This window comes from Macaca fascicularis, chromosome 14, assembly GCF_037993035.2.
Source record: "Macaca fascicularis isolate 582-1 chromosome 14, T2T-MFA8v1.1".
Lineage (NCBI taxonomy): Eukaryota > Metazoa > Chordata > Mammalia > Primates > Cercopithecidae > Macaca > Macaca fascicularis.
In genome coordinates this window covers 122215220-122239211 of record NC_088388.1, presented here as the reverse complement: position 1 = coordinate 122239211, position 23992 = coordinate 122215220, and the positions used below count along the sequence as shown (strand labels likewise).

At 47.1% G+C, this 23992-nt stretch overlaps 1 protein-coding gene across 21 annotated transcripts in view; it reads right to left on the bottom strand.

The window, feature by feature from the left end:
• Positions 1-23992, bottom strand: part of GRAMD1B (GRAM domain containing 1B) — a 273617-nt gene that overhangs the window by 178939 nt on the left and 70686 nt on the right. For 13 of the 21 annotated variants that reach the window (XM_065529131.2, XM_065529136.2, XM_045370855.3 and 10 more), the window contains exon 1: positions 21388-22270. The exons of 5 other annotated variants lie outside the window; for them this stretch is intronic. In XM_065529131.2, coding sequence (XP_065385203.1) covers positions 21388-21761 — 374 coding nt within the window. In that variant the 5' untranslated portion in view covers positions 21762-22270. Of the gene's footprint in view, positions 1-14784; positions 17123-21387; positions 22271-23992 lie in introns of those variants that run through there. 3 more of the 21 variants (XM_065529130.1, XM_074015487.1, XM_065529154.2) reach the window with 2 other exon arrangements.

Here is a 23992-nt window from a genome sequence, read left to right as displayed (position 1 = left end):
CATAAAGGCCTTAAACTAGTCATCAATTAAGGTAAAATGCTCTAGAACTCTAGATTCTCCATGGCTATGAGGAACAAGATCAGAAAAATGCACTGATAGTAACTCAAAAATATCTAAATATTGAATTCTTAACTTCAATGGTGCCTGTGAAACACAAGACCGAACTTTCACTTCCCTACCCATTCTTTCCTGGAGAAATGAAAGGGAAGTCTGGTGGTTCTACATCTGGCAAAAAGGGAGAAGAGAAGCAAAAGGTCTGGTTAGAAGACAAGCAAAAGGCCATGGCCAGAATTCCCTAGTCAGCAAAGCCCCGGGCATCTTTGCCTATTCTGTGGAATGAATGAAGTAGACCCCATACTGAGAGTAAACTGCTTCTGTTTTCCAAAGCAAAATGTCTATGCAACTCCACTTATTAAGGAAGGTCTTCTTTTTTTTTTGAGACAGAGTGTCACTCTGTCGCCCAGGCTGGAGTGCAATGGTACCATCTCAGCTCACTGCAATCTCCACCTCCCAGGTTCAAGCAATTGTGCTGCCTCAGCCTCCCAAGTAGCTGGGATTACAGGCACCCACCACCACGCCTGGCTAATTTTTGTATTTTTAGTAGAGACAGGGTTTCACCATGTTGGCCAGGCTGGTCTCGAACTTCTGACCTCAGGTGATCTGCCTGCCTCGGCCTCCCAAAGTGCTAGGATTACAGGCGTGAGCCACCGTGCCCAGCTAAAGAAGGTCTTCTACCAGAAAAAAATGTCCTTCACAAGATCTGGCTAATTGCCAGGATTACTATTGCTGTCTTCTCCTTTGATGCACTTGTCACAGTTTTATATGTTTTTCCTTTAAGCTCTGTTGGACTTGACTGTCACATTTTAAAATTTTACATTTGTTCACAATTATTTGCACTGACTGTCTAATGGATGGTCAAAAAAATCTGCTGTCGGACTGGGTGCAGTGGCTCCCATCTGTAATCCCAACATTTTAGGAGGCCAAAGAAAGAGAATTGCTTAAGAGTGGGAGTTCAAGACTAGCCTGGAAAACATAGTGAGACCCTGTCTCTATAAAAATCTAAAAAATTAACTGGGCATGGTGGCACGTGCCTGTGGTCCCAGCTACTCAGGAGGTTGTGGCCAAAGGATCACTTGAACCCAGGAGTTAGAGGCTGCAGTGAGGTATGATCATGCCACTGCACTCCAGCCTGGGCGAGAGAACAACAACAATATATATATATATAATCTGCTGTCAAACAAATGAATGAACAATAAATAAACTAGACTAACTCCTTCAAGAGAAGAAGCCAGCCACACCTCAGTGGCCAGCACATAGCAGCCAAGCAACAAGTGCTGGCTGGCGGGATTTGGACTCTCCTCTCTCTGGCAGCCTGGCTGTGTAATGTGTTCCTCCAAATGGGAAGGGGAGCAGGGGAGGTAAAATTCAGTCAAAGCTTTTCACAGAAGCTGCTGCTTTCAAACAGTGGAGGCATGCCGAAACTGCTAGTTAAAATGTTTGGTCTTTATGTTTTATTTCCTGTGGATTTTAATTACCCACACTGTCAGCATGTATCCATAATCCTCAGTATAATGTCAGATACACACATGTATGGTACAACAAAGAAAGGACCCTAAATTAAAAGTGACATGACACAACCTCTTTTTGAGTCTGGTTTCTAGCATCACTTAGCTGTATGGATGTGGGCATATTTCAGAGTCCCCATTTCCTTAAATGCCAGGTGGATATACTCATTACATCTGCCCCATAGGATGCAGCAACAAATGAGGTAATAGATTGTCATGCCATAAGCTTCTCACTGGACATCCTGGTGTGTGCCAGGCACTGTGGTAAGTGCTAAGCAATCACAAAGAATAATTATACACTGTCCCTTCCGTGGGAGAGCCCATGGCCTGGTAAATTGCTTTGAAAAGGTAAAGTGCTACTCAAATTAAGAGATTGTGATGAATTGCTATTGTCTGCATCATTTTCATTTGTGTCCTTGTGAGTGCCATTCTTTGCCACCCTGATGGGAGGCTCCCAACAGCAGGTATCAGTATCCCCTCTTTCCTCTCTACTTTGCTTCTTGGAGCCCAGTTCAAGGTTCCGCACTCTATAGTAGCTTAACAAATGGCATTCTCTGACTGTTTTCCAGGCTGTCATTACACTGGATAATAAAGGGCCATTTCTGGCAGCTCTTTGGCTCTTGGCTTCTGTTACTGCCAAGAGACTCCCACAAACACCAGGAGAGCAACAGCTTTGACATCTGACAGCTGCAGAGAGACCCAACTTAATCCTGTCATCTCCCAAGGTCTGAGATGATGTCAGAGCAACAAATGCATCTGCATTCCAAAGTGCCCACAGCAAATCCAATGAAGTCCCACTATTAATGGGAAGAGATTCAGGTTCCCACATTCAGCCACTAGCTCCTCCCCGCTCCCATATCGCTCTTCAAAGCAGTATGGAAGACACTTCTTTTACAACTCTTGATTTCCAAATTTTAGAAAACAAACTAATTCCCTTTCAGTGACGTGGCCAAACAATTTGCTTTTAAACAAATAGGGACCAGTATTGCACTGATAATTTGCTGACAGTCTCTCTACCCCACTAGAGAAGCCCCTGTAGGGCAGACACTATTTCGTTCACTATTGTTTCTGGTGTTAGGAACAGAATCTGGCATGTAGTACATGTTCAATAAATGTTTGTTGGATTAGTCAGTTGGGGAAAAAAGGTAGAAGGATGCATATATTCCAAAATCCTCTTCCCTTGCAGGAGGAACAACTGTTGCCCTGACCTGGAATCAGAAGATGAGAAAAAGTATTGCATTACCATGGCAACCACGGCTCCAAAAATAAATGTTCTTCAAAACTGTTATGGGTCTTTGGTGGGGAAAAAAAAACCTAACTGCTGTTTGCAGACTATACCGGGGCCCTGGGTCCACCATCAGACAAAATACTGTTCCCAATGTGCTCGTGCTCTCTGGAACCTCATTTTGGGAAAGACTGATCACTCTCCCCCTAACTCTGCCAAGTTTGGCTCCCCTGAATAGAGACTACCTTCAGAGTGGCAGTCTCTGGGTCAGGAGTGGTGGCTCATGCCTATAATCCCAACGCACTGGGAGGCTGAGGCAGGAGGATCCCTTGAGTCTAGGAGTTCGAGACCAGCCTGGGCAACATAACAGGATCCTGTCTCTACAAACAGTAGAAAAAATTAGCCGAGCATAGTGGCACATGCCTGTAAACTCCAGCTACTCAGGAGGCTGAGGCAGGAGGATCACTTGAGCTGGGGAAGTTGAGGCTTCAGTGAGCATGATTGTGCCACTGTGTTCCAACCTGGGTGACAGAGTTAGACCCTGTCTCAAACACACACACACACACACAAAGCCAGGCATGGTGGCACGCATTTGTAGACCCAGCTATTCAGGAGATCAGGATGTCAAGGCTGCAGTGAGTCAAGATCTCAGCAGCAATCTCTAGCCTGGGTGATAGAGTGAGATCCCATCTCAAAAAAAAAAAAAAAAAGCAGTATCTACTCTCTGGGCACTTCCTAAAGACACAGAACACAGTTAAAACCAGAACAGAAACCAACAGGTTTAAGATAGACAAGCCAATACATAATTGTACAGATTTACATAAATGGCATATGAAGGGGTAATTATTCAGCTTCAAGAGGACTTCTAGTTTTGCAAAATGATTTATTGTAGAATTCCATGAAAATCGAATTTCCTTAGAGGCGTTCATCATTTGATTATTCATTCATTCCCTAAACACATGTTTACTGAGCTCCTACTATGTTCCATGCAAAGAGCTTAGCAGGCACTGAATAAAATAAACTCTGCCTTCACTGTGTAGGATCTAATAAAGGACACAATGTGAGCATGTAATCACACTCCAGTGCAGGATGCTTCAGAAACACAGACGTGATGAAGACCTCAGTCAAGAAATATTCCCTAGAAGAAAGGCTAACTAAACCAAGGAAAAGGTCTTATGGTGGCAAAGTAGGTCAGTGTTATAAGAAAGGAATTCTGTCTGATGGAACAACATAGATGAAACCTGAAAAGAAGAGAGCATCCCATTCAAGGAACTAAAAGGTCAGACTGGCTGGAGGCAGAGCACACAGGAGCAGCAGGTGGATGAAGCAGGAGGGGAACAGAAGTGAGGTTACGAAGACCCTTCTGGCTGCATAGTGAAGAAGCACAGGAGAGGGGCTGTGATGGAGTCAGGATGCTTGTGTAATACACGTGAGAGCTGGCTATGGTGATGGAGCTGAGAAGGCAGGCTTGAGGAACATTTGCTTTGGAGGGAGAGAAGCCTTGTGAAAACAAAAAGTACCAAGCCCCAATGTAAGTAACAGAATGGAGGGAACTGGTTTGAAGGGAAAAATAATGAACTCAATTACAAAAAGACAAGCTGAGTTTTGAAGAACATCCCAGTGGAAATGCCCATTAGTCAGTTGGAGGTATGAGCCTAAGTCTGAGGAAAAATACGAAGTCTCAGACAGGAATAACAAAAGCCAGGGGGATGGATGAAATCGCCCAAGGACAGTATATGGATTTAGAAGTAGAAAGGGGAGGCTGGGCATGGTGGCTGATGCCTGTAATCCCAGCACTTGAGAGGCCAAGGCGGGCAGATCACTTGGGACCAAGAGTATGAGACCAGCCTGGCCAACACGGCGAAATCCCATCTCCACCAAAAATACAAAAATTAGCTGGGCATGATGGCACACACACGAGAATCGCTTGAACCCAGGAGGCGAAGGTTGCAGTGAGCCGAGATTGGGCCACTGCACTCCAGCCTGGGCAACAAAGCAAGACTGCCTCAAAAAAAAAAAAAAAAAGGTAGAAAGGGGAGGGTGAGAGAGAGAGAGAGCGAGCAAGAGAGAGGGTAAAAGGAGGAAAACGAAGAGAAATAAGAAGAAACCTGGGGCCAGGCTCTGTGGATCACACCTGGAAGCCTAACACTTTGGGAGGCCAAGGCAGGAGGACTGCTGGAGTCCAGAAGTTTGATACCAGCCTGGGTAACATAGCAAGACCCTGTCTCTCTCTCTCTTTTTAAATATACATGTAAAAGAAGAATCCCGGAGTCAGAATCTTAAGCAGGCCAACACTGAAGGGACACACAGATGACAGCAGCCCTTAAACTATAAACACTAGGTTAAGATAACTAGGTTGTGGGAGGTTAAAAAAAACAAACTAGGTTTACAGGCAGTTTTTCAGCACCCATCAATAGATCAGAAAAGCAACATCTCATAAATAACCAAAGAAGGAATAAACCACTGTTCCAGCTTCCACTAACCAGGGAAGCAGACTCTGAGGCCTCAGAGATGGGCACAAAGGTCTTTGCTTTTGTAAACAAATAAATGCGTTAGCATAACTCTTCAGACGCATGCGCTTCATTTTGTCTAACAAGATGAAACAGAAATGTATACTCTCCATTTTATAATCTCACTGCGGCCCAGAGAGAGTGAGTAACCTGCCCAGGACCACACAGTGAGAAAATTAGCAGAACCAGAGCCTCCAACCCACGCCACCTCAGCCTGTCTGTAGGACTCGTGCTGGGGCAGTCGTCCTAGGAAAAACTGTCACCCTGTCCCCACAGATTGAGGGGCCCAGCCCGAGCGTCATGACTCACTGCCTGAAGATACGGCTCCTTCCTGGATAAAGATGGGCTCCCTGAGAAACACAGTAAACTGAATACTTGGTCTGGTTGCCAGAGACCTGTGTTCTAGATCCATCTCTGTCTCTGGCCAGCTTCATGGCCCTAGACTTCTCAGTTCTTCTCAAGGTGGAAATAATTTCACAAATCCCATCTACCAGGATGACTGGATTCTCTGGGAAACCTGTCTGTCTGAGAGAAACAGGTGCTGACAGGTGGCAGCTGGGTGTGAGTGAAACAGGTGAAGATTTGGTAAAACCAAGGCCCTAAACCTTTCTTCTCCTCTCCCACACAGCAGATCCTGTCCTCAGACCGATTTTTTTCATCCTTTAGTCTGAATGCCATATGCCACTGAAATTAACTTTTACATAACGATCTCCCACACACTCAATTGGGAGTTCCCCAATGGAAGGGACATCTGTAACCATCTTTGCTTTTCTATCTTTCCTTTTTTTATTTGTTTTTTTTGTTGTTGTTGTTGTTGTTGTTTTGAGACAGGGTCTTACTCTGTCACCCAGGCTGGTCTCAAACTCCTGGGTTCAAATTATCCTCCCACCTGAGCCTCCCAAATAGCTGGGACTACACGCACACACCACCATGCCCAGCTTGTAAACATTTTTGTATCCCAAGCACATAGCACAGTGCCAGGTTCCCAGTAAGTGCACAGTAAGTGTCTGATGAATTCTGAGAATTACCTCTCCTGAGTTATCCACATTTTCAGTCGCATCTCTCTCACAACAAAGCAAAAGGCATTTTAAGAAGCAATCCAAAGCATGGAGAAGGCACTTCAGAGAGAGAGAAATTTTCAGTGTTCTGAGAACTTTCTGAGTGGGCAGGCCACTATCCTCTCTGTTCACCTCTAACTCAGCCCTGCCTTCAAACATACATGGCTGACAATGGCTGAAAACTCCTCCACGAAGTCTGCAGAGGGTAAGGCGTGGCAGCTCACGCCTCTAATCCCAGCAGTTTGGGAGGGCAAGGTGGGTGGATCACTCGAGGTCAGGAGTTCGAGATTAGCCTGGCCAACACGGTGAAACCCCATCTCTACTAAAAATAAAAAATTAGCCAGGCATGGTGGCGCACACCTGTAATCCCCGCTACTCAGGAGGCTGAGGCGGGAGAACCACTTGAACCTGGGAAGTGGAGGTTGCAGTGAGCCCAGATCATGCCACTGCACTCCAGCCTGGGTGAAAAAGGGAGACTCCATCTAAAAAACTAATAAAAGCAGAAGTCTGCAGAGGCCCACAGACCCCACCAGAGAACCAGTGAGGTCCAAGTAATTGCTAATACAAAGCCCGGACCTTCCTCGGAATCTGAAAGCAACAGGCCAAGTTGAGCAACAGTGAGTCTTGGGAGAAATACTGTCAAAAGCAAAGATCCACTAGGTATTCTTCCATCTTCACAAAACAAGAGAAAATGAGTTTGGATTGTACTGTGGGAGATTTTAGTTAGATCTTAGGTAGGACTTTCCCAATAGTATGTCTTGAAAATATATAAAGACATAACCAAGAAAGACAGTGCAACCAATCCTCTTTCTTGGTTTTTGTTTGTTTTTTTGTTTTATATATTATTTTATTATTATTTTTTTTGAGATGTCACTCTGTTCCCCAGGCTGAAGTGCACTGGCACCATCTCAGCTCACTGCAACCTCTGCCTCCCAGGTTCAAGCAATTCTCCTACCTCAGCCTCCTGAGTAGCTGAGACTACAGGCGCGTGCCACCACACCTGTCCAATTTTTGTATTTTGTGGTAGAGAGGGGGTTTCACCACGTTGGTCAGGTTGGTCTCAAACTCCTGACCTCAAGTGATCCTTCCGCCTCGGCCTCCCAAAGTTCTGGGATTACAAGGGTAAGCCACAGCACCAGGCCCCGGGGTCTTTTTGTAAGTGATATTTTCAGGTGAGGAAGATGTGGTTCATCATAGACACCGGTGGAGAAAACACATGTTGTCACCTAAGTCAAGGGCAAACTGTTCCAGGCGAAGCTCCACCCTGTACAGAGTAACCTTTACGGTTGCCATTCCATCCAACCCTGAAAATCAACGAAAAGGTCAGAAAGAGCTCCAGAGTGTAATGACCCAGCCAGAACATGAATGCTATCTGGATTAAGGAAGATTGCTCTGAGGGGTCAGCCTGGCACTCACTAACATTCCTGGGGGCAAAAGAACATGACGAGGTTAAGTGGCGGAAATACCTGACAACACACTTCCCACTTGGAGATGCATCTCGTTCTGATCCTTCTCTAGAAATAGTGCTTCAGAAATTTACCTTCCTCCTCATTTCGCAGACTTCCTGTAGTGTGATATGAAATATATTTGGTCTTTTCCTGGTCCTTGTCCCAGAACTTCTAAAACGCTGGGACTTTCCTGAGTGACAGAAGTGTCTTGTTATTCGTAATGAGCTCCATGGATAACACCTGAGTTTATGCTAAGGAAACGACTTAGGATACAGCCCCCGGGGAGCCTGAAGATGGGGAGGAAGGACCAAGAAAGACCAAGTAACTAGAGGATTAGAAGGTTGGATTTCTCAGCTCCACCCACAAACTTCCAGGAAAAGAGAGAGGGAGGTGTGGCTGAAGATCAAGCTCTATAAAAACTCTTGGACACAGAGCTTTGCTGAGCTTCTGGGTTGCTGAACTGGTGCAGGTGCTGGGAGGGTGGTGCGTCCAGGATGAGCATGGGAGATCCACGCCCCATCTAACCCCCTGCAATACCTTGCCCTATGTAAACCAAAACTAAAATTCTAAAAGCCCCAGCTGACTGAATGGACAGCGCTGTAGGAGACCCAAACAGACAAACAAACAAACAAAAACTAATCCAGGCCATGGAAAGATGTGGGGGCTCAAACATGCCTCATTATACTCTCCTCCCTGTGGAGCTCAGGCACAACTGATCAGCTTTAACCTGAAAACAGCAATTTTTTTTTTTTTTTTTTTTTTGAGACCTAAGCTAGAGTGCAGTGGTGCAGTCACCGCTTACTGCAGCCTTGACCTCCCAGGCTCAAGTGATCCTCCCACCTCAGCCACCCAAAGTGCTGGGATTATAAGTGTGAGCCACCATGCCTGGCCAAAACAGAAATCTTAACAGTGATGAAACAGACTACGTTGCAATAAGACAACAAACTCCCAGCCTGACTCTAGCATAATATCATGATAGATAAAGAAGGAAGTTGAAATATTTTACTTCAAAATATGTCTCTTTGTTATATTTTGAAATGGCCCTGCAAAGCCATCTTTTGTGGGGGGAAATCTGCATCTGTAAAGAATCTCTATTAACATAACTAGATTTTTCCCCTTCCAGACCTTCCTAAACCTGAAGAGATTAACTGAAAGTCTAGCACCTTTTAAGGGTCTGAATACAAAATACTGGCCATCCATTGTCTCTAAGAGTAGCCATGTAGGATACTTCATCTATATAATAAGAACTCTGGTCTCCACAACCCCTTATCTTAACCCAGACACTCTTTTCTACTGATTCTGGGTTTTAGATAATAATTTAAATCTTTTCTGACTTGCCAATCAGAAAATCTTTGAATCTGGGCCGGGTGCGGCAGCACACACCTGTAATCCCAGCACTTTGGGAGGCCGAGGCGGGTGGATCACAAGGTCAGGAGTTCAAAACCAGCCTGATCAATATGGTGAAACCCCATCTCTACTAAAAATACAAAAATTAGCTGGGCATGGTAGCGCGCGCCTATAGTCCCAGCTACTCAGGAGGCTGAGGCAGAAGAATGCTTGAACCTGGGAGGGGATCAACCTCTTGAACCCTAGAGGCTGCAGTGAGTCGAGATCATACCACTGCACTCCAGCCTGGGCGACAGAGCAAGACTCCATCAAAAAAAAAAAAAGAAAAAAGAAAATCTTTGAATCCACCTATGACCTGTAACACCAGCCCCCAGCTTCGAATCATTCAACCTTTCTGGACCAAACCAATGTATACCTCACATGTATTGACTGTTGTCTTACATCTCCCTAAAATGTGTCAAACCAAGCTGTAACCCAACCACCTTGTACACATGTTCTCAGAACCTCTTGGTGCCTTGGACTGTGCCTTGGGCCACATTCACTTGTATTTGGCTCAGAATAAACCTCTTTAAATATTTTACAGAGTTTGGCTTTTTTCATCTATACCTATGTACCTCTGCATCTCATTACTGATCTGTATCCTTAATATCTTTTATTATGAGCCTATAAACATAAGTGTTTCTCTGAATTCTGTGAGCAGCTCGGTCAGAGGCATTTAAACCAGAGCAACTCCATCTTGAGTAGGGGCTTGGTAAAACAAGGCTAAGACCTGCTGGACTACATTCCCAATAAGTTAAGGCATTCTTAGTCACAGGATGAGATAGGAGGCTGGCACAAGATACAGGTCATAAAGACCTTGCTGATAAAACAGTCTGCTGTAAACAAGCCTGCTAAAACCCACCAAAACCAAGATGGCAATGAGAATGACCTCTAGTCATCCTCACTGCTACACTCCCACCAGTGCCATGACAGTTTATAAACGCCACAGCAATGTCAGGAAATCACCCTGTATGGTCAAAAAGGGGAGGCATTAATAACCCCCCCTTGTTTAAAATATACTCAAGAAATAACCAAAAAAAAAGAGTAGCCATTCTTTTATTCCTTTACTTTCTTTTTTTTCTTTTCTGAGACGGAGTCTCGCTTTGTCACCCAGCTGGAGTGCAGTGGCGAATCTTGGCTCATTGCAACTTCCACCTCCCGCCTCCCAGGTTCAAGCAATTCTCCCACAGCCTCCTGAGTAGCTGGGACTACAGGTGCCTGCCACCACACCTGGATAACTTTTGTATTTTTAGTAGAGACAGGGTTTTGCCATGTTGGCCAGACTGGTCTCGAACTCTGGACCTCAAGTGATCCACCCACCTTGGCCTCCCAAAGTACTGGGATTACAGGCATAAGCCACCGCGCCCGGCCTTCCTTTACTTTCTTAATAAACTTGCTTTCACTTTGCATTGCGTACTCGCCCTGAATTCTTCCTTGTGCAAGATCCAGGAATGCTCTCTTTGGGTCTGGATGGGGACCTCTTTCCGGTAACAGCTCTAGAAAATTAACTGAGCCCTAAAAGGGAGTCAGGAACTCTGGTTTATAGTTGGTTGGTCAGAAGTATAGGTCTCAGATGCAACATGGAGATAGAGAAAAAATAAAAAAGAAAAAGTACAGGTAGCTCTAACTTGTGATTGGCATCCGAAGTGGGGGCAATCTTATGGGACTGAGCCCTGAACCTGTGGAATCTGACGCCATCTCCAGGTAGAAGGTGTCAGAATTAAATTGAACTAGAAGACACCCAGTTTGTGTCCATTGGAGAACTGCTTGGTGTGTGGGGAGAAAACCCCACATACCTGGTCACAGAAATGTTCTGTGTTGAGTGTGAGAAAGAAAAAACAGTTTGATCTTTCCTTTCAAATTCCCTGTTCTCAACGCATGGACCAGCACTCTCCCTTACCTTCTAGAAGTGCAACATACAGATGAAAAAAGTCTCTCAAATAAAAAGAAAATCTGAATGAGAAAAAACACTAGGAGAAAATACAACAAATATGCCCCTGATACAGTTGGGATATTTCTCCCCTCCAAATAGCATGTTGACTTTTTTTTCTCTCTCTCTCTTTTCAGATAGGGTCCCCCTCTGTTGCCCAGGCCAGAGTGCAGTGACATTGTCTGGCTCACTGAAGCCTCAATCTCCCAGGCTCAAGTGATCTTCCCACTTCAGCCTCTCAAGTAGCTGGGACTACAGGTATGTGCCACCATGCCTGGCTGATTTTTTTCTCTTTTTTTTTTCTTTTATAATAGAGATGAGGGTCTCACTACATTGCCCAGGCTGGTCTCAAACTCCTGGGCTCAAGCAATCTTCCTATGTTGGCCTCCCAAAGTGCTGGGATTACAGGTGCAAGTCACCATGCCTGGCCCTGGCTAATTTTTTAAATTTGTTGCAGAGATAGGGGACACTATGTTGTCCAGGCTGGCCTCTAACTCCTCAGCTCAAGCGGCAATCCTCTTGCCTCAGCCTCCCAAAGTGCTAAGATTACAGGCATGAACCACCACACCCGGCCCGCATGCTGACATTTTGTCCCCAGTGTAGGAGGAGAACCTAGTGGGAGGTGTTTGGGTTGTTGGGGAGGATCTTGCAGGAAAAGCCTGGTGCCATTCTTTCAAGAATGAGTGAGTTCCCATTCTTAGTTCCTGCAAGATCTGGTTGTGAAAAGGAGCCTGGCTCCCCTACCTCTCTTTCTTGCTACTTCTCACCATGTGACAACCCTGCTCCCCTGTATTAGTCCATTTTCACACTGCTGATAAAGACATACCTGAGACTGGGAAGTTTACAAAAGAAAGAGGTTTATCGGACTTACAGTTCCACATGGCTGGGGAGGTCTCACAATCATGGTGGAAGGTGAAAGGCACATCTCACATGGTGGCAGACAAAAGAAGAGGGCTTGTGCAAGGAAACTCCCATTTATAAAACTATCAGATTTCATGAGACTTATTCATTATCCTGAGAACAGCACAAGAAAACCCCCCCCCCATGATTCAATTACTTCCCACCAGGTCCCTCCCACAACACGTGGGAATTCAGGATGAGATCAAATTGCGTGGGGACACAGCCAAACCATATCATCCCCCATCTGCTTTCCACCATGAATGGAAGCTTCCCAAGGTCAAAAGCAGATACTGGCACCATGCTTCTTATGCAGCCAGCAGAACCATGAGCCAAATAAACCTTTCTTTATAAGTTACCCAGTCTCAGGTATTACTTATAGCAACATAAACAGATCAATATACCCTCTAATAATTGGGTTAACATGATAAAATTATATTTTCCTCTTTCCTACTATCCAAAACTTTACAATTAACTAGCTATTTTATTAAATACAATATGCTGACTTTTTTTTTTTTCTTTTGAGACAGAGTCTCGCTCAGCCACCCAGGCTGGAGTGCAGTGGCGCTATCTTGGCTCACTGCAACCAGTGTATCCCAGTTTAAACAATTCTCCCGTCTCAGCCTCCCGAGTAGCTGGGATTACAGGCACTCACCATCATGCCTGTCTAATTTTTGTATTTTACTAGAGACGGGGTTTCACCATGTTGGCCAGGCTGGTCTTCAACTCCTGATCTCAGGTTATCTGCCTGCCTCAGCCTCCCAAAGTGCTAGGATTACAGGCGTGAGCCATTGCACCCGGCCGCGTTGACTTTTATGGCATAGAAAATGATTTCTTGTGCTCACTTCAGCGCACAAGCACTACATCTTTTTAAATGATTCCTTTTAAGACAACAAGCTTGAAGACTCTTGGAGAGTCTCAAAAATGTGTCACTAAACTAACCATCCATTACCTTTCTGTATTTTCCTAATTGCTGGGGCAAATATTGCAAGGGTTACCATCCCCAAACTGGGTGCCCATCTCCCCGCCAAGAAAATTATTTTTCAATGGCTGCAAAAACCACATAGGTTGCTTATTGTTTTTCTAGTCATCTCCCTCAGCTCCATCATTTCCTGGATAAACTCGCCTACCAGAAGCAGCAAGACTGAAAATCTCTGTGGTCAGATTGTGGAGGGAAGAGGCACCACGCTGGGTGGGGAACAGGCTTGACCACAGTGATGTGCTGAGAGGGAGAGCCCTTAGAAAGAATGAGGCTGCTGCAGGGACGTAATAGGTCTGTTAGAAATTGGTCGAGATTTCAGGTCAGAGGCCTGAGTTTCAGCTCTGACCCCGCGCTGCCTCAGTGACGTGCCTGGTCATCTACAGATCAGAATTGGACAACCGGAGTCTCATCCCAGCTGGAGGACATACAGAGGACACAGAAGGGCTTCACACCCTCTGACTACCCAATGTGTCAGGGCCTCAAAGGAAAAACCCATGGTTTTCTTTATCCTTCCCTTCCACAAAGGGACCAAAGGCACAGCCACATTTTCCTAGCGAGGATTTCAAGCTATATGACAATATCTGAATGGAAAATCCAGACATGTGGTCTGAAAACAGAAGAAGATATTTGAAAACAGGAGTGTGTTTAGGAGGTTGCTGCCTACGGTGGCAGGGAGTGGCTGGCTACTGCCCGACATCTCCTCACCAGCTGAGGCATCACCATCCTGCTTCCCTTCTCCCACTGGAAAATCCACATTCGATTTTCTGTTCTGAGTCCCTGAGAGAACCAAAACAAGTCTCCTCTGAGAGGACACTTCCTTCCAGGCTCCAGAGTCACAGGAGAAGAGCTCACAGATTCCCACCCGCCAAGACAATGAGAAGCTGTGTCCCTCCTCACACCAGGCACAACAGCCCCTTGGCAAGTCACATACCCACATGTGCTATGGAGGAAAGAATCCCAAGGGGGCAAATGCCTTAGGAAAAACCCTCAGGTTTCATCAAGCTCTTGTACACACAGCAACCCAGCAACCACCTCCGGGCTCTCCGGGCCAGCCTTGGCTCCAGGTCTAAACACCTGCTTCAGGACCAGCAGTTTGTCCACTGGGGTCAGGAAAAAAATTCCCCACTGGCAGCTTAGCCATTCAGACTCCTTAACTTCTGCGTTACCCTAGAAGCAATTACCAGTGACCAGCATAGCAACTGGAGGATATATAATACCTGGGAGAAACGCACCAACTAGGGCAGAATGATCACCTGTGCATCTGCCTCATCTTCATCCCAGCCCCTTGCCTGATGTGTAATTGGCACCCTCTGAGTGCATAACCACCAAGGAAATTTTCAAAATACCAACTCCCACAGAGGACGCTGGTCAGTATGAAATCAGCCCACAGGGCTCCATCTCCACCCTCTCAGTTTCCACAAATTGTTTTAACCTAGAAACCACATCTACAGCCAAGGGCTAGCTGCTTCTCACGGTGGAGTCCACCTAGACCATCGGCAGCATGATCCTCACACCTGTCTGCTTCCCACAACCCTCACACACATCTCATCGACTGCCCACATTCCTACCTTCCTTCAGAACCTCCCCCTCCACATCTGCACGTTCTCACGCAGGGGAGGGCTGACTGCTTCCAGGCCCTGGGGGGATAGGAGAGTGGAGCTGTAATGAGCTCAGGCTTTGGAATCAGGACACGCTTCAAATCCCAGCCTTGGCTTCTGTTGGACCAGGAGAGTGTTAATCTCTGAACTTCGGGTTCCTCAGCTGTAAAACCTGCCTGGGGGGACCGAGACATTGTTGTGAGGATTAAATGTGATAATGTACTTAAGGCTGCTTGGCAGAAAACTTGGCGCAGAGTAAGACCAGTCCCTGCCCTCAAGGAATTATGAATCTGGTCGAAGTTTTTGCCAGTTAACCCTATCCAGCATCGATCACTTACTTAATCCACTGACCAATTATAGGTTTCCTTTGCATTTGGTCTTCGCTTTGTGTTAAGAAGGACGTGAGTTTTCTCTCTCCCACGCTTCCTGTGCTTCTCATAGGTAGCAGGGCACACGCAGGGTGGAGAAGCTACACCAATAGTGACGGGCTGAAGGGGAGAGCATTCGGATGCACAAAATCACCCTGCTCCCCTGCAAATGGAGCTGAAACCCGAAACAAGTCTCCCTCCAAAGGTCAGAGGAAGGAGATGGAGAATCAAGATAAATATACCAATGCTATATATTCATTACAGGCAAACCACACGCCAGTTAGGCTGGCACCAGAGAGATGACCTAGCCTAGCAGGCTGGGTACAATCAGTGTGCGGCACTACCAGTGGTCAGACATGGAGCTAAGTGGAAACCCTGAGGCCCTCTCCTCTCTAGCTGCTGGTCTGCTAGACTGTGAGCAATCATGATGGGGGTAGGCATGTTATGCAGAAGAAGGGACATAACAGCCAGGAGAATAAAAGGTAGTAACAGTGAAGGTATCCTGGGCGGAGACACAGAGAGGTGCTTCTGCATCCCCTAGAAAGAGCCTGCAGTTGGCCACCACCCAACTCATTCACCTGTCGTCAGTTTTCCCTTCCCCCTCCAGAGAATAATGACAAGAGTACATCCTGGGAGATGGGGCTTCATCCAATTTCTGACTTTTCTGAACCTAGCGATTCAGAGAGGGGTTCCAATCCTCAGTTTGGGTTCTGAACAATCACCACAACCAGTTTTGGGCAAGGGAGTTAGAAAGACATGTGAGTATTAATGCGAAGAGGCTGCCCCGTCAACTGCAGACTACACTATTCCCTGAGCTCAGAGGGCAACATGGCCAGCAAAAAAACTGTGCCGTCTTATGTTCAATAGTAGTTAAGATGATACTTTGCAGTTAGACCACTGAAAGAAAAGAGCAAGACTCCAGGCCTTCACCTCCCCACGCTTCCTTCCCGCTACACAGAACAGCAGAAAGTAGTTGCCTCGAGTACCACTTTGAGAGTGTCTCTCCCAAGCTCCAGAAACTACAGTAGTTACCCATTGAATTGATCCGCTTTGCCCAGGAAGCACTCTGCATATAGGATCTCAATACCTGTTTGATGACTGAGTGATTCATTGAAATTCAAACTCTTTGGCATAAATCACCTTCGGTCTGTCAGCCTCACCACCTTCATTTTTCCACATTCCTCAACAAGATCACATTTGGTCATCCATCTCCATCGTCAAGCCAATACATTCAAACTGCTTTCACCTATAGGCATTTGTTACCCCTTCAAAACTCAGCTCTCTATAGGTCAGTGGTTGTCTAGGGCTCGGGGAATGGGATGGAGAGGGTGAAGGTGCTAGCTAAAAAGTATGAGTTTCAGCCAGGCACAGTGGCTCATGCCTGTAATCCCAGCACTCTGGGAGGCCAAGGTGGGCAGATCATGAAGTCAGGAGTTCAAGACCAGCCCGGCCAACATGGTGAAACCCCATCTCTACTAAAAATACAAAAATTAGCTGGGCTTGGTGGCACGCTTCTGTAATCCCAGCTACTCAGGAGGCTGAGGCAGGAGAATCACTTGAACCCAGGAGGCAGAGGCTGCAGTGAGCCGAGATTGAGCCACTGCACTCCAGCCTGGGTGACAGAGTGAGACTCCGTTTCAAAAAAAAAGAGTATGAGTTTCTTTGTGGGGCAACAAAAGTTTTTTGAAACCGACAGTGGTGATGGTTGTACATAGCTGTGAATATACTAAAAACCGTTGAATTATCCTTTAAATAGGTGAATTGTATATTATATAAATTATATCCCAATAAAGCTGTTTTTAAAAACTCAGCTCTGTACTTATCTCCTTTCAGAAATTTTCCCACACTCATGAATAAAAAGAATTTCACTTTAAACAACAGAGAAAAAGGAATCATTTATTTACTCATTATTAATTCATCAACAAACATCTATAGATCTATAGATCGCTGTAAGAGGTCAGGTACAGTGCTATGAAGATACAAAGATGAACACGATTGGTCTTGGAGTATTCCAGTGAATATTGGAAAGTTAGTAAGCCATGCTATCTTTACCATTTTTTCCACTTCTTCCTTCCTAGGGTTTAAGGAGAAGAAAGGGGTCTCCTAATCCTCTTCACATTTTCAACTTTGTGCAGGGAAAATCCGCAAACTTGAGCTTCAAGTCAGTGACAAGTAAAAAAAAAAAAAAAAAAAAAGGAAGAAAAGAAAAAAAGAAAACTAAACAAATAACGAAAAAACAAAAATTAAAAGAAATCCACAAGCTGTGGTCCTCTTGGCCACTTAACTTTTACCATATCAGACTGAATTTCATAGCAAGCCTGAAAGGTGTTTTTCTCTGCTTTGGAGAGGTAGATTTGGGGTGGGGAATGTGGAGACGTCATGCTGGGCCTGGTATGCTAATCCTCCCTAATCCAGGCCAGAGCAGAGCCATTTTCCAACCATCATTTCCAAATCCTGAATCATGTGAGCAGGCTCAGGTGCTGCTCCAGGACACATGAGTATGTAACCTCATACTTTTAAGCAAACATCCATTCCATGTGAGAGACTCACAGAGTAATGAAATAAGCCTTCACCCTTGAACAGCAAGAGGAAGCTGGCAACACATTTTCACATGCACTACTCTTCAGACTTCCCATTAATCCACAGACATCCTCTTCTGCAAATGAAGAAGGTGAAGCTCATAGAGGTAAAGTGAAATGCTCAAGCTAATCTCCATAGCTAATCGATGACAGAACTTAAATGTATAGCTGTCTTCTGACATTAAGTCCAATGTTCCCTGCACTCCATTGCCTCTAAATGCGATTCCTTTTTTTTTTTTTTTTTTTTTTTGGAAACGGAGTCTTGCTCTGTCACGCAAGCCGGAGTACAGAGGCGTGATCTCAGCTCACTGAAACCTTTGCCTTTGCCCACTGAGTTCAAGCAATTCTCGTGCCTCAGCCTCCTGAGTAGCTGGGACTACAGGCACGCACTACCATGTCCAGCTAATTTTTGTATTTTTAGTAGGAACAGGGTTTTGCCATGTTGGCTAGGCTGGTCTCGAATTCCTGGACTCAAATGATCTGCCTCCTCAGCCTCCCAAAGTGCTGGGATTACAGGCATGAGCTACCACACCCTACCACCAGTTCCTTCTCAGGCCACTTGGTGGTATCTACAAGCACCTGTTCACTTGATTGCTTCTTTTCTTGGAAAGAAGCCTTTCATCTTCAAGGCCTAAAAATGATGGGGCTTTGTTTTACACATAATCCAAATAGATTCCAACAGAAGGCAGTACCACAGTAGCTAAGAGGAGATGTGAGTCACACAAATTTGAATTTGAATCCAGAGTCTGCTTTTTCAGATACATATGTCCTTGTTTGTTTTGTTTTGGTTTTTTGTTATTTTGGAAACGGAGTCTTGCTCTGTCGCCCAGGCTGGAGTGCAGTTGCGAGATCTCCACTCACTGCAACCTCCACCTCCCAAGTTCAAGCAATTCTCCTGCCTCAGCCTCCCGAGTAGCTGGGACTACAGGCATCCACCACCACACCCGGCTAATTTTTGTATTTTTAGTAGCGACAGTGTTTCGCCGTGTTGCCCAAGTTGGTCGCGAACTCCTGAGACCCGCCTCAGCCTCCCAAAGTGCTAGGATTACAAATGTGAGCCACTGCGCCTGGCCGATACATAGGTTCTTCTAATCCAAAAAGTCACCACTTAAAATAACCGCCTGAACTACATCCAGGTGAAAATCCTGCCAAATTTTAAGGATATGTCCCCAAATCCAACAAAAATAAAGGTTCTACTACACACATAGACAACTCTTGAAACCACGAATACCTTCCTAAATCTAACCAAATCTACAGTCATCCCCATCCCAGCCAGCAATGCAAGACTTTTTTTCTTCATACACACACACACACACACACACACACACACATCACACACATATATATATATATAACATTTTAAGAGCTGGGGGTGGGGGTCTCACCATGTTTTCCAGGCTGAAGTGCAGTGGTTATGCACAGGCACCATTATAGCCTATTAAAGCCTTGAACTCTTGGGCTCATGTGATCCTCACACCACAACCCAAGTAGCTGGGAATACAGGCCATGCCATTGCACCCGGCTCTTTTTACCATATTTTGTCCTCAGTATATATGACAGAATGTCAAGATCAAAAGAAGGTCTCTTTTAGTTTCTTTTACATTTGAGGGAAAAGCCAATAAGCCATGACAAACTACTTTATTTATTTATTTAAGACGAAGTTTCGCTCTTCTTGCCCAGGCTGGAGTGCAATGGCATGATCTTGGCTCACTGCAACCTCCACCTCCCAGGTTCAAGCAATTCTCCTGCCTTGGCCTCCCAAGTAGCTGGGATTGCAGGCACCCGCTACTACACCTGGCTAGTTTTTTGTATTTTTAGTAGAGACGGGTTTCACCATGTTGGCCAAGCTGGTCTCAAACTCCCTGACCTCAAGTGACCCTCCCGCCTCACCTCAGGTGACCCTGCCGCCTCACCTCCCAAAGTGCTGGGATTACAGGCACGAGCCACCGCCCCTGGCCTGACAAACTACTTTAGTTCAAGGTTAGCTCCCACCAAGTTTGCCCCATTTCCCTCTGCTCTGTGAAAAGGGTAGCAGGATGAAGTACCAAACAGAAGGAACTATCCCCAGGGTCCACAAAAATCCATGGAACAAAGCTCTATATCTGCACCTGCAGAGGGAACCATGCTCAGTTATGGCAAACAGAAAAGAGAAACTCTGGAAGGTCCAAAACGCCCATCTGCTGCATAACCAATCCTACTCCTCAGTCCCCACCCCGCAGAGACACATGGCTCGTCCTGTTTCTCCTGCCACTCTTCATACTGTTCCCCTCAGCCAGTCTTATGCACCCAACCTCATTCTTTTCCTGCTGTTTTCTACTACCCATCTGTATTTGTCATGGTGTCAGCCTCTTCCTTCAAGAAGTCTGCCTCTACTTCTCCAGAACTCTCTCTTTTCTAGTACACAGCACAGTATGTTTTTCAATGGCTCCCACAGGTCTTCTTTTTTTTTTTTTTTTTTTTTGAGATATAGTCTCACTCTGTGGCCCAGGCTGGAGTGCAGTGGCATGATCTCAGCTCACTGCAGCCCCCGCACCCAGGTTCAAGTGATTCTCTTGCCTCAGCCTCCCAAGTAGTTGGGATTACAGGAGCCTGCCACTATGCCCAGCTAATTTTTGTACTTTTAATAGAGACAGGGTTTCACCATGTTGGCCAGGGTGGTCTCGAACTCCTGACCTCAAGTGATCCACACGCCTCGGCCTCCCAAAGTGATGGGATTACAGGCGTGAGCCACTGTGCCCAGGTGTTCATTTCTTATACAAGTGTCCTCTCATTTTCCTTCTCACGGTCTACAATCCCTTACTCTACCTATCCTTCCCCCACACCCTCCTCAACATCACCACTATTAGCTGTTACTAGACTGAGCTCATAGAAATATTCAGTAAGTATTTACTGAATTGAAATCAATGTAATTGAACAGATTTGGAGAAGGAATTCCAGGGAAAGGGATCCAGTTGCTCCGCACAAGAACACAAATCCATTAAGAGACAGGGCCCTAGAGTCCCAAAGTAAATATGTAGGATTTGTGGTACCAATGAACAAGTGAGGACTCCCTGCCCTCCACCAGGCAAGGGGCTTGCCTCAGACACAACTCCCTGAAGCAGCAGTCCTGACCAGAGCTGTGCAGAGCTGCTCTATGGTGCCCTGCACCAATTCTCTACATGAAGGAAGCTCAAACTTCTCCCATTACCCAGATGCCACATTGACCTAGGCAAAAAAGTAGCTGGTACAAACCACAGTCTTGTAGGTATCCATGTCTGAAGAATGATATGGTAGGAAATGTGACTCACTCAATGTCAATATTTCACTTCCACACAAGTGCGCCAGTTAAGGCAAGCCGGTGTGGCCAAACGTAAAATAAGATGGAAACGGAGTTCAGAAATATAAACCACTTAACTACTTCTCTGGCCTTTTGCTATCTCCATCTGTAGAAAGGGAGCCATAGTAATACCTACCTCAGAGAGTTTGCGGTAGGGATGGAATCTGGAGGTACGTGAAGTGCTCAACATAGTGGCCCGCATGGTAAGGGCTCGATAACTATTAGCTGCTCTTATTATTATTATTTATTTCGCTGTGGGGATCAAAGGAGATGGAATGCAGCGTGAAGCCCCACGTAAACGTGTCGTGCAACATGAAGCCCCTCACCCTGGGCTGGGAAGCGGGTGGCACTTGTGGAAACTGAAAGCCACCATCCCTGGGACCAGGCGCAGCGCCCGCCAGAAGCGCCTCTGGTGACGGGCTCCTACTCTCCCCCAGGACGTTTCCCCCAGGATGCCCCGAGGCCCTGGACGGCTCTGGAGAGGAAGGGAGGGAAGGGAAGGAGACGGATGGAATGGGGACGTACCTGCTTTCACTGCACTCCTTCCGCTCCCTCACCCTCAGCCACTTGCGGAGGAGGAAGCGTTTTCGGCGCGGGGACGCGCTGGGTGTGGAGCAGTTGGACCACGGGGTGTCTTCGTCGCTGGAGGGCGTGATCTCGATGGACGGCAGCTGCAGGAACTCTTTGCCGGGGGTCAAGACGCCGGGTAGGTCCCGGGCCAGCCCCGCCTCCAGGCTCTGCTCCTGTACGTTCTTCATGCGGCGCATCTTGAAGCGCCGGCGGCGAAGCGTGGGGGTCGACGAACTGGACCAGACCGGGCTGCCCTCAGCCGCGCCCTGCGGCTCGGGCACCTGCAGGGCGGGCAGCGGCCGGTTCTCCATCATGTTGGCCGCCGGCATGGGGGCCGTCGCCTCTGCGCTCGCCCTGCGCCCTCCGCCAGCGGCCTCGTTCGCGTCTCCCGCTGGCTGCTCCCCACCCTCGGCCCGCGGCACACTCCCCTCTCCAGGGGCCGGAGGACCAAGTTCCTTTCCCCAGAGCACAGAGAGGAAGGGACGCGAGGAGACGCGGCGTGGCGCGCCGCCTCCCAGAGTCTAACTTTTCGGAGCGCGAGTCCTCCGGGCCGTCAGCCGCCGGCGAGGCCACCCTGGCGGGGCGGGAGCTGCCTGCCAGCCACCCGGTCGCCCTCCTGGGGCTCCCCTCGCGCGCCCGCTTGTTTTTCTTCCGCTGCGCTCCCTCGCTTGCTGCGTCTTTGCCTTAGCGGAACTCGGCAGCCCGAGGCCCCAGGGGGCGGTGCAGCAAACTCTCAGCGGTTTGCGTTCAGCAGACCAGGTTGGGGAGCCGGCTTGGCGCTGCAGGGAGGTAGAGAGCAGGAGGAAGAGGCAGTGGTAGGAGGGAAAGGGGGAGAGAGAGAGAGGAAGCGAGACACTGGATAAAAACAAAAAAGGAGGAGGAGGAGCGGGGGCTGGGGGCGGGGTGGGGGCACTATCCTGAATGGACTAGCACTGGCAGCGACCGCTAGTGTAACTGTACACGGATTCCCCAGGGGAGGGACTCTACCTCCAAGTAAAGGCTGCTCCAATCAGCCTGGTGAAATAGGATCACAAACCAAACTTTCTCAGGGCAATGATTGGCCAGGCAGCTCCCATTAGTCAAACTCGGCTATTTCCTTGGGGGTGGGGGGTGCAGAGAAAGGGGAATCAATGAATTCAGTCCTCACTCTCTCAGGCCACCCATGACACAGGTTTGAAGGAAAATGAGGAGACTTTTCAACTAGCTCTTGTCTCCTAAGAAAGGCACTTTGAATTATTTGGGGGTGTGGGTAGTGGCACTGCAGGCCGGAGTATAGTCAGAGGAGGAAAGCAAGGTTGCTGGAGGCTGCTTCCAAAATGACAAGCTGAGAAGAGAGGACAGTTCTCCCGTGGCGGCGTGAGCTGAGGACACCAGACATGACACACCAAGGAAAGACAGACAATAGGGGCTGAGAGACAAAGGACACAGGACCAGTAAGGACAATGGGGGCTGAACCCTGTACATGAGCCAGCTGCCAGTACTATAGCTGCGTCCTGAGCAAAGAATGAAATGAGGAGTGGGTGAGCACCCGCAAAGCAATGCCTCCAACAGAGCCCCAGGGAGTTGAGTGTACCCCCCCCCTTACATTCCTGAGGGCTGATTCAGTTCTGCTCCAGTCTGCCGTGGACTGGGTCACAGAGTCCAGTATGTCCCCATGTCATGGAACCTAGGAAGTCTGGGTCAGTCCTGGTAGCATCCCAAGATGTGCTGAACCACACTCATTCTCTAGACCCAGGCCCTAAGAGATCATCAACCCTAGAACTGATCTGTCCTATTTAGGTGCTCTCTGTGGGCACTGAGTCTAACCCAGCCCAGCTCCTAGAGCAAGGCTGTAGCACCCATTCTCCTCCTTCATCCCTAGCCCAATGCATTTGTCTCTTGGGTCAGTAACTGTTTTGTTTGTTTTGTTTTTAAAAAACAAAGTCTCACTCTGTTGCCCAGGCTGGAGTGCCGTAGTGCAGTCATGGCTCACTGCAACCTTGAATTCCTGGGCTCAAGCTGTCCTCCCACCTGAGCCTCCTAAGCAGCTGGGAGTACAGGTGCACACCACCACACCCAGCTAAGTTTCATTTATTTTTGTAGATATGAGGTCTTGCTATTTGCACAGGCTGGTCTCAAACTCCTGGCCTCAAATGATCTACCCGCCTTGGTCTCCCAAAGTGCTAAGATTACAGGCATGAGCCACCATACCCAGCCTGGTCAATAACCTTCAAAGAGATCATGAGAAGCACCCAAGAATATACCATGAAGTCCACAATCTGATCCACCCCTCTTTTCTGCCACTCTCAGAGTCCAGTTTCCATCTGGGAGCCAATGCCCAGCTTCCGTGCCAGGACAAAGGTCACATTTCACAAGTATCCTAAAGCTGAGGAAAATTCACACCCCTAAAGACCACAAGAATTCACTGCAAGTAAATACATCCCTGCAGTTCAGCAAGACATCAAGGGCTGACAGCTGGCTATGGGTCTACCAAGCTCTGCAATGACACCTGTCAAGTATGGAAAAGCTCAAGGCATGCTGACATTACACAACCTTTGAGAGGCTAGGAAACTGAGGGAAA